The sequence below is a fragment of the Antedon mediterranea genome, chromosome 10 (genome assembly GCF_964355755.1).
Source record: "Antedon mediterranea chromosome 10, ecAntMedi1.1, whole genome shotgun sequence".
Lineage (NCBI taxonomy): Eukaryota > Metazoa > Echinodermata > Crinoidea > Comatulida > Antedonidae > Antedon > Antedon mediterranea.
In genome coordinates, this window is record NC_092679.1 from 13360371 (window position 1) to 13375590 (window position 15220).

The following is a 15220-nucleotide window of genomic DNA, read 5'->3' on the forward strand; positions in this document are numbered from 1 at the left end:
ACAGTTTCACTATCTTATGCAGTGTAGAAAAAAAAACTGTATAAAATGGCTAGCACTTACAATTAAAAATACAACTAAACAAATTTAAAGCCACGCATGTAATGAAAAACTATATAACCTAAATAAACATCAAGCGTATACTAATTTGGTAGATGGGTAAAATACTGGCACACTCAATGGAAAAACTAAACACACTTTTCTACAACAGAAGAATATCAACACATATTTAAAGATACCCACCTCAGTACAATTCCGGTCATTTTAATACCCATGTTATGGCTGCATGCAATAGCAAAAATGTGTGTAACAAATAAATATAGCCTGACCTGTGGTGAAAAGTGGAGATTTGAGACATCATTTTGAATACCATATTGGATCCAAATCCCATGCATATGGATGCATTTAATAGCAACAATGTTAATATGGGCATTTCAGAGTACTGCCTAGATAAGCCCACAATCAATAACCTACCCGTTATTTTGGAAAAAATATTAAATTCACTCATCACCTGTGTCTACAGATAACCCTGTCACAAAGTAGGGGCAAAATTGGGTACAAAACTGATCAGTTAGTACAACATACATAGAAACTATTTTCTGTAGTAATTTTTCCCATTAATAATATTCTTTTCATTGTTTATGATGATAGGAAGCAATTAAAACAGAATATTATTTTTTATATACATAAATTGAGCAATAGGTTTAAGGATTCTCTATAGATTCTGAATCTATACTTAATATGATATTTTCAGGGTGTAAAGGACCTTTCACACCTGCTTCTGTTCTGGTGACGGCGCAGCAAATACAATCGCGTCTTTCATTTTCACGACACTCCACACGACTCAAATCAATCATCTTACTCGATATGCGCATATCCATGTGTTTTGTTGTAAAAACGAAAATTCACTAATGCTGTCGTAAACCCGAACTGGAGTCGGAGCCAGACCGGAGCAGGTGTGAAAGACCCTTTAGACATGGTTGTGAAAAAGTAAAAACTAACAGTGGATTTACATGCATTAAAACATTATTTTAATATCTACACAAAGACCATGCCTGTATACTACAAATACAACGTTAACATCAAATTCACATATAACACAGCGAGACATAATTTTACAAATATTTAGTCCTTCTGTCCAATTTAACACTGTCAACATTGTTGATATCCTTAATTCAAGTCGCCAACATTTTAGCATTATTTATATTCAAAATTGTAAACCGTTAAAAACAGTGGCACCTTATAAATCTATTGCAATAACATATTGCATCACAAGACATTTTAAATTTCTTTTTAAAAAATGTTTCTTAAGCCTGTTTTCAACACGAATAAAATTGTGTGAAAGTGTTGATTTTTAATCATATTTTAATCTGTAAAACCCATTTCTGTGCCTGGACAAATTTATAGCGAAATAAAATTAGTTCAGGAAATGAGTTTAGCTTGTGGAAAATAATAAAAAATGCAGGACAATTTGTTTGCCTCTGAAACTGCATAATTTGCTAGTGGAAAACAGACTTTACACACTGTACAATAGTCTATTATAAAAAATTTGTATCATGAGTTGAAACAATCACTTATAATTCACCAATATTAATTTCAGAAAGCATGATACTAAAAGGTCATGGAAATTATGGTGTACCTATGTGAAATGCAATGGTTTTCTGATAATTGTGCGAACATAGCTTGGATAAATTTGCAACCTTAACCCAAGTGATAAGGAATAAGTGCGAGTGTATATGGAGTAACACTTTAAAAAACAATGCTAAGAGAATACACTGTTAGTAACAACCATGTACAACAACATATAATCTTAATGATATTAATAATATCCTGGATTTATAAAGTGCCTAATGTCCTGAAACCTCTAAGCACTCTACATATTTGATTATTACACAGGTCATTTTTTGGATCAAACACGTATGGAAACATACTCCCAGAACGCAGCTAGTAATCGGCGTAAAGTTGTGTCTTGACCTTACCAGGTACCCATTTGTCCATTGGGGTGGAGAGAGGCAAAGTGTCTTGCAAAAGGATAAAAGCAATGTGACGAGCTTTGGATTTGAACCCACGATCAGTAGTCCAACGTCCAACACTGTGGCATACGCCTCACTCCAAGTTTGGCTGCCGCGAGAAGACACAATTTCAGAAGTGACTATGAAAGAATCAGTTCAAGCATGCTAGAATAAAAACCTAGCAACACAATTGAAAGATTGTGATCTAAGACCCTTAAATATGGAATACTGTATGGTTCTGCTAGAATGTATTGTATTCAAATCCATGTTTCATTGAATGTCTGCTAGGGACAATTATTTCTAACAGAATATTTGCATTGTGTCCATCAACCTCAGAATTTAGCATAATTTAATTATAGTTGTACTGTTCATAATGTACTTTTGGCGAGTGTTAGATAGCTGGCAATTAATAAATAGTCAAATAATCATGGTGGGGGGAAAACAGTTTTTTTACCTAACTGCAATGGTAGATTCCAAAGCTTAATATACAAAACACACAGACCACCAAGGCATGATGGGTATGCAAACCTTATTAGGTGTGAATTTCATTACACATTATTCTTTACAATTATTCCTTATACTAAATCACAATCTAATGCACCTTTTTTTGCATTTTCTTATTCTTAATAAACCCTTTTGCTTCTTTTACTAACGTTTTGACATCCTCACTGTCTTCCTCTGGGTTGTAATCTGACCCTTCTGATGCAGCTTCCTGAGGGGTTGCCTCTGAGTCCGCAAGGAAGCTATCATTTCTATCGTACGTGTTGGGAGCATCCTCATCTTCTTCTTCATCATCGTTGTCATCCACTATCTTTTTGGCTGAAAACAGAACCAAAGAAAAAATAAATTATACAATCTATTAAAAAGAAATAATAAAATACACAAAAATAGGATGAGAGAACTTTTTAGGAACAAAGAAACAGTACCATTTAAAAAAAATATTCTAATTCAATAATTATTTGTAAATACTTCTAGTAGTTAGTATCTGAAGCCTAACATATTATTTGACTAAAATGCTCTCTTACCAGCTTGGTCCGCAGCTTGCCTTCTTGGCCTTTTGTTTTCTTCTTTCTTACTATGTTTGTACTCCTTAAAATGTTGCTTATTTTTTCTAAAATTTAATAGATGATAAAAAAAGAGCTTTCAAAATAACACTAACTACAGTATTATGATTTGGGTATAAAGGAAGAATTCTTCCATATCTTTATTTCTTAGTGTGTAGAAGTGCTGGGTGCAGGTGAATCCTAAAGCTTGGTTCCCACTAGGACGATATGAAATGATGTAAGGACACCATATTGTTATTTGACCAATTAGACATTTTGGATGATCTACAGTATTGCATCGTGATTGCACAGTTCTGTTGTGTCCAAGTAGGAACCATATTTTATTATAGAAACAGCTAACCATTTTAACATCAGATTTGAACTCAGCACACCAGGGTAACCACCTGCTTATCAAGAAAGATACTCTTGGTTCTACTCTTGGGCAAACAAGCCATATGTTTACACTGGATGTTCAGTTCCAAGTTAACTAATACCTTTTTCACATCTGCATAAATTGTTACCACTTGTGTAAACAGGTTTGATCTCCCGACTTATTATATGTTTTCACACACGCATACATAAACCTATTTGATTACTGGGTTATTTAAAGTGCACACAAGAAAATGTGTACACTGGACCTCCAGTTTTAAGTCCCTATCTGAGAAGACTTGTTATTCAGAATAATGGTGCCCACTCTTAAACACTTGACTGTAGAGGTAAACAATGATTGTTTACAATGAGTCAACATAGAAAGTGTTTTACCTGTAACAATCTGAACCATATGGACACCATGGCAGACCACCATCATCATCTTTGTCATCCTCCTCCTCATCATCATCTAAATAATCATCATCTCCGGGGTGTCTATATTCTTCCAAATGTTTCTGGTTTTTTCTAAAAATTATTAAATTAGGGATAACCAAATGTTTGTATTAAATCACAACTAATTTCTACATAATTTTACCACATAGACGTTTAATTTTAGGTGAAAATAAATACAGTACATACATTACTGTATTTTTTCTTTGAAATGTTTAGAGATAGTTACCTTGTATAAGAAATAGCTTATCAATGACTAAGGTATGTCATCACTTTTACTGTATGTACCGCATGTTTCGACTTTTACCAGGAAATAATGGACCCCTCACAGAAATTTGAAACACTTTTATTTTGAAAATCTTACTCGGAAACACTGTATGATTGACAGTGATGTTATGCAGAGTTTAGATGGTTGGGGCCAACCAGTCTAGCTCAATTTCAACACAAATGTCTTCTATTTCTCATGGCTATCTAAACTTACCGAAAGCATTTACTGCCATAAGAGCATGGCGTTCTTTCCTTCTCTTCATCACTGACATCCTCTTTAGGTTTTCCTCTCTTCACAACTTTTTTCTTTTTAACAACTTCCTCCTCATAATCTTCATCTTCTTCAACACTTTGACTGTAGCTACTACGTGATGCATTTCTGCCACGTTTTGTTGGTCGAGGAATGTACACTTCCTCATCCATTAAATCGTCAATTTCTTCGTCTGAACTTGTTCTTCGACTGCTTCGTTTTCGTGGTGATTTTTTTGTTGGGGATCTGGGAAATCTTGATTGACTTCCTCTCCGTTTAGCCTAATCAGAGAAAAGAAATATTTCCAACCTAAATATCCTTGAGAGTAACCGTATTCTCAGGCCGCATATTTGAGATGCAATTTTAATTTTTATATTGCAGTCGTATATGAGTGTCATATACTCCTCTCATATCTGTGTATATTTCTTATAAGTTGTAGAATAGTTTGATTTATTACGCGTTTATATACAGGCATACAAGAACATTGAGAAATCTCAGTAGAAAGTATAGCTGGTCACTATTTGATTACTATGGCTGGTCAGCAATTACACATGCTCAGTAATAACTCGGGACATCTCGGAACAAATAACAACAGTCCACTGTGAAATCTTGTGAGATTTTTTTTAGAAGATTTTTTTCAGACTATGCAAACAACTTACTTACTTTTTGCAGATGATAACCATCTGATAATTACAAAAAAATCAGTGTTTATCCAAGAGGTTAAATAATTAACTAGAATCTGATGAAGAAATCATATGAAATTATGTTGGTTAGCCTACCTGCTCTTTCTTATTTTCCTCTTCCCAATCACTGCCCTCGTCATCATCATCGTCGTCATCATCACTTCCCATCCAATCATCAAGGTATTCAATATCACGTTTTGGAGCTTTTTTTGGAGTAGGTTTAGTACCACTGCTAGGTCTTCCTCTTCCACGACCTCTGCCCTTTGCTTTGGGTTTTGGCGTCGTAGATTCAGTTACTTCTTCTGAATTTGCAGTCTTTTTAGCTCTACCTCTTCCTCTGCCTAAAGACAAATTATTTTGAATATTTATTTAATTAGGATTTTAGCTCGAGTATTTTATTTGTTTTATAGCACACCTACTTTTTATTTCTTTATTCCGATATAAAATCAATAGGATAAAAACACAAAAAAATACCGAGACGACAAACTTATTTCCATTGTGGTCATAAAGCTTTAACACCTACTATAAAATAAACTAAATTTAAATAATTTGTCGCTTCTTGAATTCAATGTCGAAGGCTAGGCCTATTTAAAATAATATTGCTCTTGGAATTTGGCTGTACAGTTGACCCATTACAGAAAACACACTACTAGTCCACATGTTGGTTTATGATTGTGCATTATAACGTATTTATTCGAATAAACACCCCCCACCATGGGTGCTTTTTTTTTTCCTGAATAAATGCCCCGCCACATAAATACACACAATATTGTATGATTATTATTATTCTATTACAACACTACAGTATTTGTAGAACAATTTTTAATTTACGATCACTTCTTTTTACTGCATTTTAGCACTTAATTAATTGTGTTGCATTTTTCATATCTAGGGGAATTTATTTGATTATGTTACCATTATACACCCAAAATATAAACGCGTGTATAGTATAACAAACTGTACCTTTTGGACTCTCTTTAGCAGTGTCAGACCCAAGCATCCATGTTGGTAGATTTCTTTGCTTATTAACTGGTAGAGCAACTGATTTACCACTAGGCAAAACAACAACATTTTCATCTTCCTTCTAAGATAAGACAGATAATAAAGTTTAGAAAAAGAACTTTTTATAAGATAGGCTCTTGCACATGCATGTGTCTCACGCCCTAGGCCTAGCATTGCGTTATCTTTGCTGTGCCTTCCACTCTGTGAAGAATGACCATAGAAATGCAAGTTAAGTATACTAATTGATGATCCTTGGCCTTAATACAATGTTCACAAAACTTTTTTGTCAATAATTATTAGGGAGCTTTTACATGGGGACAGTAATAAAGGGGATGGTAATTCATTTAGTGCGACAATTATTTTGAGACACAAGCAATGATGGCCATCCCCCTTCTAAACATAGTTTGCAGACCCTGTACGTGCGGGCCTGGGCATGTTTGTATAAGTACTCTGTTAGCCGGGCTAGGCCTGTACTTTTATCGAAAGCACACCACTCTCCATTTTCAACACACTTGTTGACCAACCTGTTGAGCTTCTTCACTTTGGTCTTGTTCTTTTTCGTCTTCTTTTTCACTTTCAGTTTCTTTCTGTTCGATGTTACTTTTATCATCCTGCAGTTCAGATGACTCTCCATTCTTTTTAGTTTCTTCTTCTTCTTTTTCTTCTTCCTCATTTTTAATATCTTCCTCAGTTTCTACCTTTTCTTCTTTATTTTTAATTGGTGATGCAGTTGTATTCAACCTAATTCAACATTTAATTAAATTAATTAACTATTAATGTTATTGAGTAAAATCAAATATGAAAAGCTTCAAGGTCTGAAATCTCACTTCAGTACTCATTCGTGTATGATGAACATCTTTTTCAATTGTACATCCGATTCATAGTATGAAATCGTTAGTATTACATCGATGTAAAATCACAGAGTTCTGTAAAAATGACATCAATGATGACATCAATGCAGCACAGCGGTGTCTGGGCATACGTGTGCACCTTTCTAATGTTTTTTTACACAGCGATTACATTACAATACACTGAGTGATAAACGTTTGAATGTTTTATATACTATTACTAAAGGTACGATTATCTAGGAGATATTGATGTTTTGATGTATTGAAGTTTTCCCTGCCTTATTTAATGTCTTTTGCTGTTAACTTGTTTTTTTTGTCCGCACCAGAAGGAGAGTACTCACATAGTGACTTCGTCACTTTTCTACAATCTGCCAGACTGGTGTCAGTTTTTTTGTTTTAGTGTTTGTATTTTGGAAAATAAATGAAGTGAATTGAATAAATTGTACATTTGTTTAGTAAAGTATGTGTGAATTGTGTACTAATTTACTGTACACCATGCTTTATTTCATTTTGGAATCACATAGTGTACTGAAAACCTAACTTTACTATGATGTTGATACAAACTTTACTTCCAGAATAATTATTTCGATGTCTAGGAGAGAAATTTACATTTGACGAGATATTTAATCACTATACTGTACTTTATCACGATCCAATCTCTCTGTGGACATACAGTACCTTGGAAACGGTCACTCCGTACGTGAGTCTGCTAATGACTGATTTAGCTTTCATTTTCAGGTTTGAGTCTAGCTCATTTTCTTTGATAACTATTATAATATTTAAGCTTTTTAACCCATCCTTTGAGAAGCCCAAGCTTATTTAAGCCATTTTATAAAAAAGCCTAAGCTTGATTTTTTAGTTGAAAAAAAATAATACAAACTTACGTCAAGCCTTGCGAGTCTTTGTTAATTGGTCGATCATCAATAACAACTTCGTAGATATGTTGATCAGGCAAGAGTGAAAAGCGATCACCATGACCTAAATTGTGCCAACTATTCTTTGGTAAAGGAGACAGATTTTCACCAGAGTCTTCTAAACAGAAGGTAGGATTTGTATGCGTCTATTTAAAAGAAAGAAAACATGAAAAAGTGAGATTTTTATTTGTTCTAAGGCAAAAATATGTGTAACAATGACATGCTCGGAATGCTGACATATCCATTGTTTACTATAATTAGCTTCTATTCCGACGCTTGGCATGGAATGCTTAAATTCATGGTGCACCACCAAGGACAAACAGTATCATGTATGTTCATTGGCTTAGGTGAAGGGGAGCTTATGCCTAAAAACATCCCTCAAAATCAAGACCAGCAAACTTTTTATTTCGCAGCCTAAAATCTGGTTTCAGGGACCAAGATGTGGCCTAACCACCCAGCTGAACCAACGTATATGGACCTAAGTTCCCTCAAAATTGCATTATAATTTTGCGTTGAATTGAGACCGGCCAAAGAAAAAATCAGTGTAGCCTGGGGTTCTCACTATAACGCACACGAAACATGGCGCTTCACATAGTTTTACATTACATCGCACTCACTATCTCATTTAATTATGAAACAATGGCGTTTGTTATGTTTACAAACATTTTTGTACCAACTGACTGATTTTTTCAAGCCATCCAGTGGATATTCAAAAATGTTTTGAATCCCAAATTTGGACCACGGCCCATAGTATGCTGAACTTCATTGTAGGCAATGGTGGGTAAATGAAATGCTTAGTTAAACTGTTGGTGAATAGATTATTACACTATGACAAGAGTGGTGCATCATGAATCTAAGAATTCTATAACTAACGATTAATTTGGGCTTTTATAGACAACAAAGTCTCGAGATATCTAATTGGTCATTTGCACTCGATTATCAGCGATGAGATGAGGTGAAAGACAAGGTCCCAGTCAGGGTCCAAGTCAGTTTCCCACTAGCAACACAATGCAACCTACGCAACGTAAACGCTACGCAAACAGAATGTAAGCAATTTGACCATTCACCAGCTATTGATAGATTATTCGAACTGTTCCTTGACATTGTCAACTCGATTGCGTTGCTTCTCTAGTGGAAACGAAGTTAATTGTATTTGCCCCGCCTCTGCATACATGAAATCAAACTTGATTTTTTCAGCATCGTTAATAGTTGACATAGACTTTGACCCTGTTTCAATTTTAAAGTTGATAAAATTGCGATTCGTTGCAAAGGGGACGATATTTAAATTGTTTTTTCCTGAAACAAGAAAGTTCTCAGAAATGGCACACAGTTTGGTTAACCCAAGTATACAGGGTATATATTGGTCTTGGTACTCACAGACATAATCTTTAGTTTCCCATCATCCACTTCTAAAATAGCATGATTTCTTGAAACACGTTTGTCTGCAACCTAAATAATAAAATACTTTATTTGAAATTATTGAATAAAAAAGTTGAGCAGTCAATGTACAATAATATCTAGGCCTAATAATAATAATATTCATTGCACAAATATGTTTTAAGTGAAAATAATATTCAAAATATCCATTTAAAAAAAAGAAAAACAAAACTACAGTAATCAATTATTTAGAAAAAAATAAATGTGAAGATCCACCGAAAATATTGAACAGAAAAAAAAGAATGTTTTCCCACACCGGGAATCGAACCCGGGCCACGGCGGTGAGAGCGCCGGATCCTAACCACTAGACCATATGGGATTAACATGAATCTATAATGAAAAATTTAGTATAGATTACTTACACTAAGAAATGGGCCACGACCAATTACTGTTTTTCCAATTGGTAGAAGAATATTGCTTTTCGCTTCTCCATCACACACCTTTAATTCTACACCCGACATAATGATGATTACCGTAAATAATGTTTACGTTTAAAATTGAGTACAACCTCTGCAAGTTGCCTTCGCGAACTTGTGGCTAGGCTAGCTCTCTAAGGCTAGGCTTGAGAACAAACAACAACCGGATGCCGCGATCCACAACAGACGCTCACTGATTACCTAGCTTGCCTAGCATGCAATCAACAACCTTCGAGACTATGGCCAATTTCACTATCTAAAACAGAATTTCCACTACCAAGCTTAAACACATAACCAAGATACAACGTCAAGTTATAGCTCAAATTCTGCAAAATATCATCCAATTTCCTATCATCTTGAAATTTCCACTGAAAGATTGCTTTTCTATCTTCCTTTTTATTATGATTCATCGAGGTCCGACCGAACGCCTTCGTAGCATCCTCGGGAAATCCGAACACAGCCGCAAAACTAAGTACAGTATACAGTAGTACAGTACAGTGAATGATGATTCTCTCTCCAAATATGATAATTGTAAACATCTTTATTTTTTATTCATAATGCCTATTATTTAATTTTTAAATAATAAGTAGAATAGATATATTATGTTGCTTGATTTATAAAGGGAGTTTTCAGTGGTCGCATTTTGGGCAATCTTTGAATTTTAAAGATCCTAGCGTAGGCCTATTCCTTGAAAATGTAAAGATAGGCCTAATGTAATTATTGTCCCCATTCCAAAATATAGGCCTATTCAATTCTAGTTTGGATTGTTTTTGTTGAATATTCCATTTTGTCACTTAATAGTTATTCACTTTCACAAACATAATTTACCCTGAAAAAAACTTTAAAGCAAAACTAGCAATGGGTTGGTTAAATACAAAAAAAAATCATTATTTTTTCTTACTTTATGCACAAATTAATAACTCTAATTAAATTGCAAAAATGGACTATTCAAGTCAAATTTGTTTAATCTTTATGTTTATTGGGGTGACAACATCTTTAAAATGTGTCTAAGTTGAATAGGCAAACATTTCTAGGTCACAGTTATCACAACATTGAATAAAAAAAAAATCCAAAATTCCCGATGGCTCGCCGACATCATAATTATGAGAAAAAAAAATTATTCCCTCTTGAGATTACACATTGTTTCTTTTTATATGAACTTTCATCATCAAGCTTCTGGGGTGTGCATGGACAGTCTAAGGCCCGTTTACACTAGGACGAACGATCGACGAATATAGCCTAAGTGAATTTTTCTTCCATAGGCTACAACAATTAGACTGTTTCGTTCTAGAACTAGGCCTATAGGATAATTTTTTTTAAATTCAAATGACGTCATCAGTATCAATAAAAACAATAATCATTGTATCGTCATGATATTATTGCTCTTACTAATCATGACGTCATTTGATTGAACGTCTGAAAATTAAGCAAAGATGGGTTCCTATATAGTTCTCGTCGATCGTTATCGTCCTAGTATAAAAATGGGCCTTATCGGCGAATCAGGATTCGAAATAAAGGTGCTGGAATATTTATCAGATCAACTACCATCATGATCATAATCAGTCAAGTGGGACATTACAATCTATTATTATAAGAATAATATATATCTTTACATTAGGAACATACTCCCAGATCGGTAAAATTATTCCATTGACTACCAAAATTTAAGTTTCAATATTAACCACCATTTAAGCTGTTTTTTAGTTTCATTCCAAAATTGTTTATATCTCTACCAAGCTACCTTCTTTGTTTTCTACTCTTATTTCACAGTCCACCCTGTCACCCTTTTGTTGTGTCTCTTTTATTCCTGTTCACCCAGGCAGCACTTGCCAGTTTTTATACTATGACGTTATCCAAATTACTTCACTTGAACTGATGAAGGGCTAGTGTTGCCCGAAAGCTCTGCTAACTTTTCTGGCTGTTTTAGTTTATCATTTTGATTTAGCTTTTCGCTTTTTTGTTGTATCTCCATTGAGATCCAGCCACTAATACCCACAGCATTGTCATTGTCATTTGTTCAGTAATTTTCCTTTGGATTTAATAATATATATCATATATGTATCTTAGATTATAGGCCTACTAAGTGATTTTGAGAGCCATATTATTTATACATAATGAGCCATGTGCATCACAAAGAGTTTTACATCTCTTTAAAAATACTTGTTTTTGTTTAACGCTCTATACAAGTTGCGCCTTCATCAATGATCTCCAATTTAATAATTTTTTCATTTTCCTAATCCATCGCGATTGGTAATAATTTGACAAATCATGGCGTGGGGAATAATCAATCCCACCGATTGGTAAATCAGCGTGTTGCTTACGTTTTAGTTGCTCCCTGGAGTGGGAACCAAGTTCTAGTTCGGTAACTCCAGAAAAATCTCCCCGCGTCCACAATCTACCACTTTACTATACCGTCTAGATTCAAGATGAAACCAGCGAATTTACAATATATTATATAAGTTATTCTTACTATTAAAAACACGTAACAAGTAACATTTTTTGTAAACTATACGTTTAATCAACAACGACATTTAATAGTTAAAATAACATATATTATTTAAAATACATATATATTTATACAGTTTGGTGTCTTAAGTAAAATATATCCTAATAAAATGTATATACATATAAAACAAATGTAATCAAGTTTTATGACTATTTCTTCAATTTTTTTATTTCGTATCTTAAATAGATAAATAAGCATCAATACCAATTGCATTTCATTTCATAATAAAACTTCTTATCTTATTCTATGAAATCAAATCTTATAATATCATAATTTAATTTAAGGTCTGTTAAAATTAATATTATAATCATAATATTTCAAGGTGAACTATTTATAAGGCAAGTTAATATATTGACTGCATTGAAATTCGTATTGCATTTTTGTTTGTGATATTATAACACACCTCACTATACCAGTAACCAGCTATAATGTTACCCTCAATTATGTGATTATGAAATATTATTATAATACATTAGTTTTTCCGCATAAACAAATTCTACACATACAAATTTTCATTTTCAATTAATTGTGACAATTATTTACATATAATTATTTCTTTATTATAATTTGTATCATTTGTATACACATTCTGGATTTGCGAATAATTGATATACGTATAATGTGCTAATATTAGATAAAATCATTGATATGACACAGAACAATAATGAACTAAAAAGTCCATGGTTAAAAAGTTTGTTGATAAAATTAAATAAATGAGATGTATTGTCCCCCTGAAAACATTTTTTTTTTAAATATTTTTGTTGAATAGGCCATTTTATTTGCACATAAAAGTTATTCACTTTGAACTCAAATTAGATCGAAAAAAAAAATTATTTACTCGAGAAAATCGTAATTTAAAGCCAAAATTAACCAACCGGAAGCTATTTGTCTGGAAGACAAACGTGTTCCGGTTTAATTTAACCCTTGACCTGAGTTAGCTCATAAATATTCATATTGTATGGATACACGTCGTACATGGTGTTGATGATGGTTCTCTCAACAAAACAGCCAACGCGACGCGATAGCAAAGATAGTGTAGTACTAGTAGGAAGATGTTACACTTCCTACTACACTATCTTTGGCGATAGCAATGCATGCATAGAGAGAGAGAGTCGAGTAGTGACGCGAGACGATCATGAAGAAAACACGAAAACTATAGCTAGCAGAATACTAAGTAGAACTGCAGTTGGTAACTTTGATGTTGAATCTTAATCACATTTAGGTGAGTTTTTGTTTTGCTAGCAGGAGAGCCCTAGGCCCGAATTTTTTGCTACTCCCTACTAGGCCTAGTACTACTACTAGGCCTAGTACCAACTAGCACAACTCCATGGCAGGCAGTCTCGAGTAGCCTTAATACTGCTGCCTCCTTCTGTTTCTAGAAGTAGAGGTAGTAGGCCTAGGCTAGGCAGTACACTGCTAGCTAGGGCTAGACCACCACCAGGAGGGATGTATTTTTGTTTTATAATTTTTTGTTTCCATCATGATGAATTGGTTTCATTTTAGGATTTCAACTATCTATTCTGCAGAGAAAATTACCAAATAAATCTAAATATTGTTTTGGATGTTTACTGTACAGTATTTTAAAAATATTTTCTGCATCAAATGCAATAGGTTCAAATCAACATTTGCATAATTAACCATTTTATGCAGATATTTTGACACAAATTTCTTCTTTTTTTTTCAGGTACAATAAGAGCAAGTGAAGTAGAGAGGAACACAAAATGTATCGTACAGTGGCAACATTCACAATTTAATTTAACTACTATTAAAATGACACTTTGTAATGGATATGAGCGATCTTAGAAGACTATAGCTGCCGTAATTACTGCCACAATCAACACATTGATATTAGTTAGTAGACAAATTGACACAAAAAACAATACCGGAATTTAATAAGATATTATATATTTTTTATTAACTGCTTTTGCACTGTAATATTTACAGTAACATTATGAAGTGTAAGTAAATTTGAAGAATTTATTCTGTGTACTGTTGTAGTAGTATTTTTTATTTATTGAATGTTATGTTTACAAAATAATATACTGTACAAATATTATTGCTTTATAAAAAAAATTATACAACATTTTACAAGCTGAACAGGAACATATTGGCCGAATGCAGCATCACAAATATTTTTCTTGCAATATCCAATCATATTCCAATACACAGAGTCTATCATCAGTTGTCTTTATGAAGTACGAATGTGACCTCTGTTCCACTCTTCATCAGCTCAACGTCTTTAAATAAAAATGTTTAAATAATGATGTATAAATAAGTTGAATAATGTATTTCACAAAATCTAAAGTTTTTAATTTTGGCAAAGTACGAAAACCTGGAATTTGGTATTTAGAAATAGGCCTAGATCATGCACATTTAGTGCAAAATGTGGGCTAGTGAAATTGCTTGCTTTGACAAAGTACACTAACTTTCTATGGTAAAAAACACATTACAACTTAATAAAGAGAAAACAAATATTTTGACTTACTACAGTACAGAGTAACATGGTGAAGAACAGTAGTTTGTGTTGTAAAATGGCTAAGCTGGCTTTTCCCCCTCTGTCTACTTGTACAGTGCTGCTGGAGGAAGGTTCTCAACTTCAGTCTTGTAATTTGTATTGTAACCATTTTCCCTGAAAAGATGTTTGTTTTATTTTTATCATAAAAACTGGTTAAACAAGATTCAACTGTAAATTATGTATATGGTACAGCAGGCTGGCTGTATTTTCGGATCGATAGCCTAGGTCAGTCTATGAAGAGTACAATAGGGCCTAGCTGGGCATTTTCTGTAGGCCCTATGCTATGCATGTATTATTCTAGGCCTAGGCTAGCCCTGAAAAAATCCAAGGCTAAGTTAATTAATTACCTTCCTGTTATTACAAACGTCTGTCTAGTTTGCGTTATATATATAATTATTATATTTAAAATAACCGTCTAGCCTAGGCCTACTTACCGACAAATTAACAGCTTAGCTTTACATACGATCAGGGGAAATCCCCAGTCAAGTCAAGTCGATCTCTCTCTGGGTGT

The 15220-nt window shown here is 33.6% G+C and overlaps 1 protein-coding gene and 1 non-coding gene across 3 annotated transcripts; both read right to left on the minus strand.

Annotated features, from left to right (window-relative positions):
- Positions 1 to 364: 364 nt before the first annotated feature.
- On the minus strand, positions 365 to 10101 carry LOC140060026 (uncharacterized). Of its 2 annotated transcripts, XM_072106061.1 has the most exons (10): positions 9635 to 10101; positions 9213 to 9284; positions 7806 to 7981; positions 6598 to 6814; positions 6035 to 6155; positions 5168 to 5412; positions 4353 to 4669; positions 3815 to 3946; positions 3035 to 3120; positions 365 to 2828 (listed from the first exon to the last, which is right to left on the minus strand). In XM_072106061.1, exons 1-10 carry the CDS (start codon positions 9731 to 9733, stop codon positions 2602 to 2604), a joined length of 1692 nt encoding a protein of 563 aa, XP_071962162.1. In that variant the 5' UTR covers positions 9734 to 10101; the 3' UTR covers positions 365 to 2601. The 2 variants fall into 2 exon arrangements, with proteins under 2 accessions (XP_071962162.1, XP_071962163.1); XM_072106062.1 differs by lacking the exon at positions 3815 to 3946.
- Trnae-cuc (transfer RNA glutamic acid (anticodon CUC)) lies at positions 9520 to 9591 on the minus strand. The gene has a single exon. It is a non-coding gene; the product is annotated as a tRNA-Glu (tRNA).
- Positions 10102 to 15220: the final 5119 nt, after the last annotated feature.

Excerpts from the sequence above, each read along its gene's own strand:
- LOC140060026 (XM_072106061.1), bottom strand. The coding sequence starts at position 9,733 with ATGTCGGGTGTAGAATTAAAGGTGTGTGATGGAGAAGCGAAAAGCAAT. Across the intron at positions 9,285-9,634 it reads GTCGTGGCCCATTTCTTAGT|GTTGCAGACAAACGTGTTTC; the intron begins GTAAGTAATCTA and ends TTTATTATTTAG. Across the intron at positions 6,156-6,597 it reads AAAGTGAAGAAGCTCAACAG|AAGGAAGATGAAAATGTTGT; the intron begins GTTGGTCAACAA and ends GTCTTATCTTAG.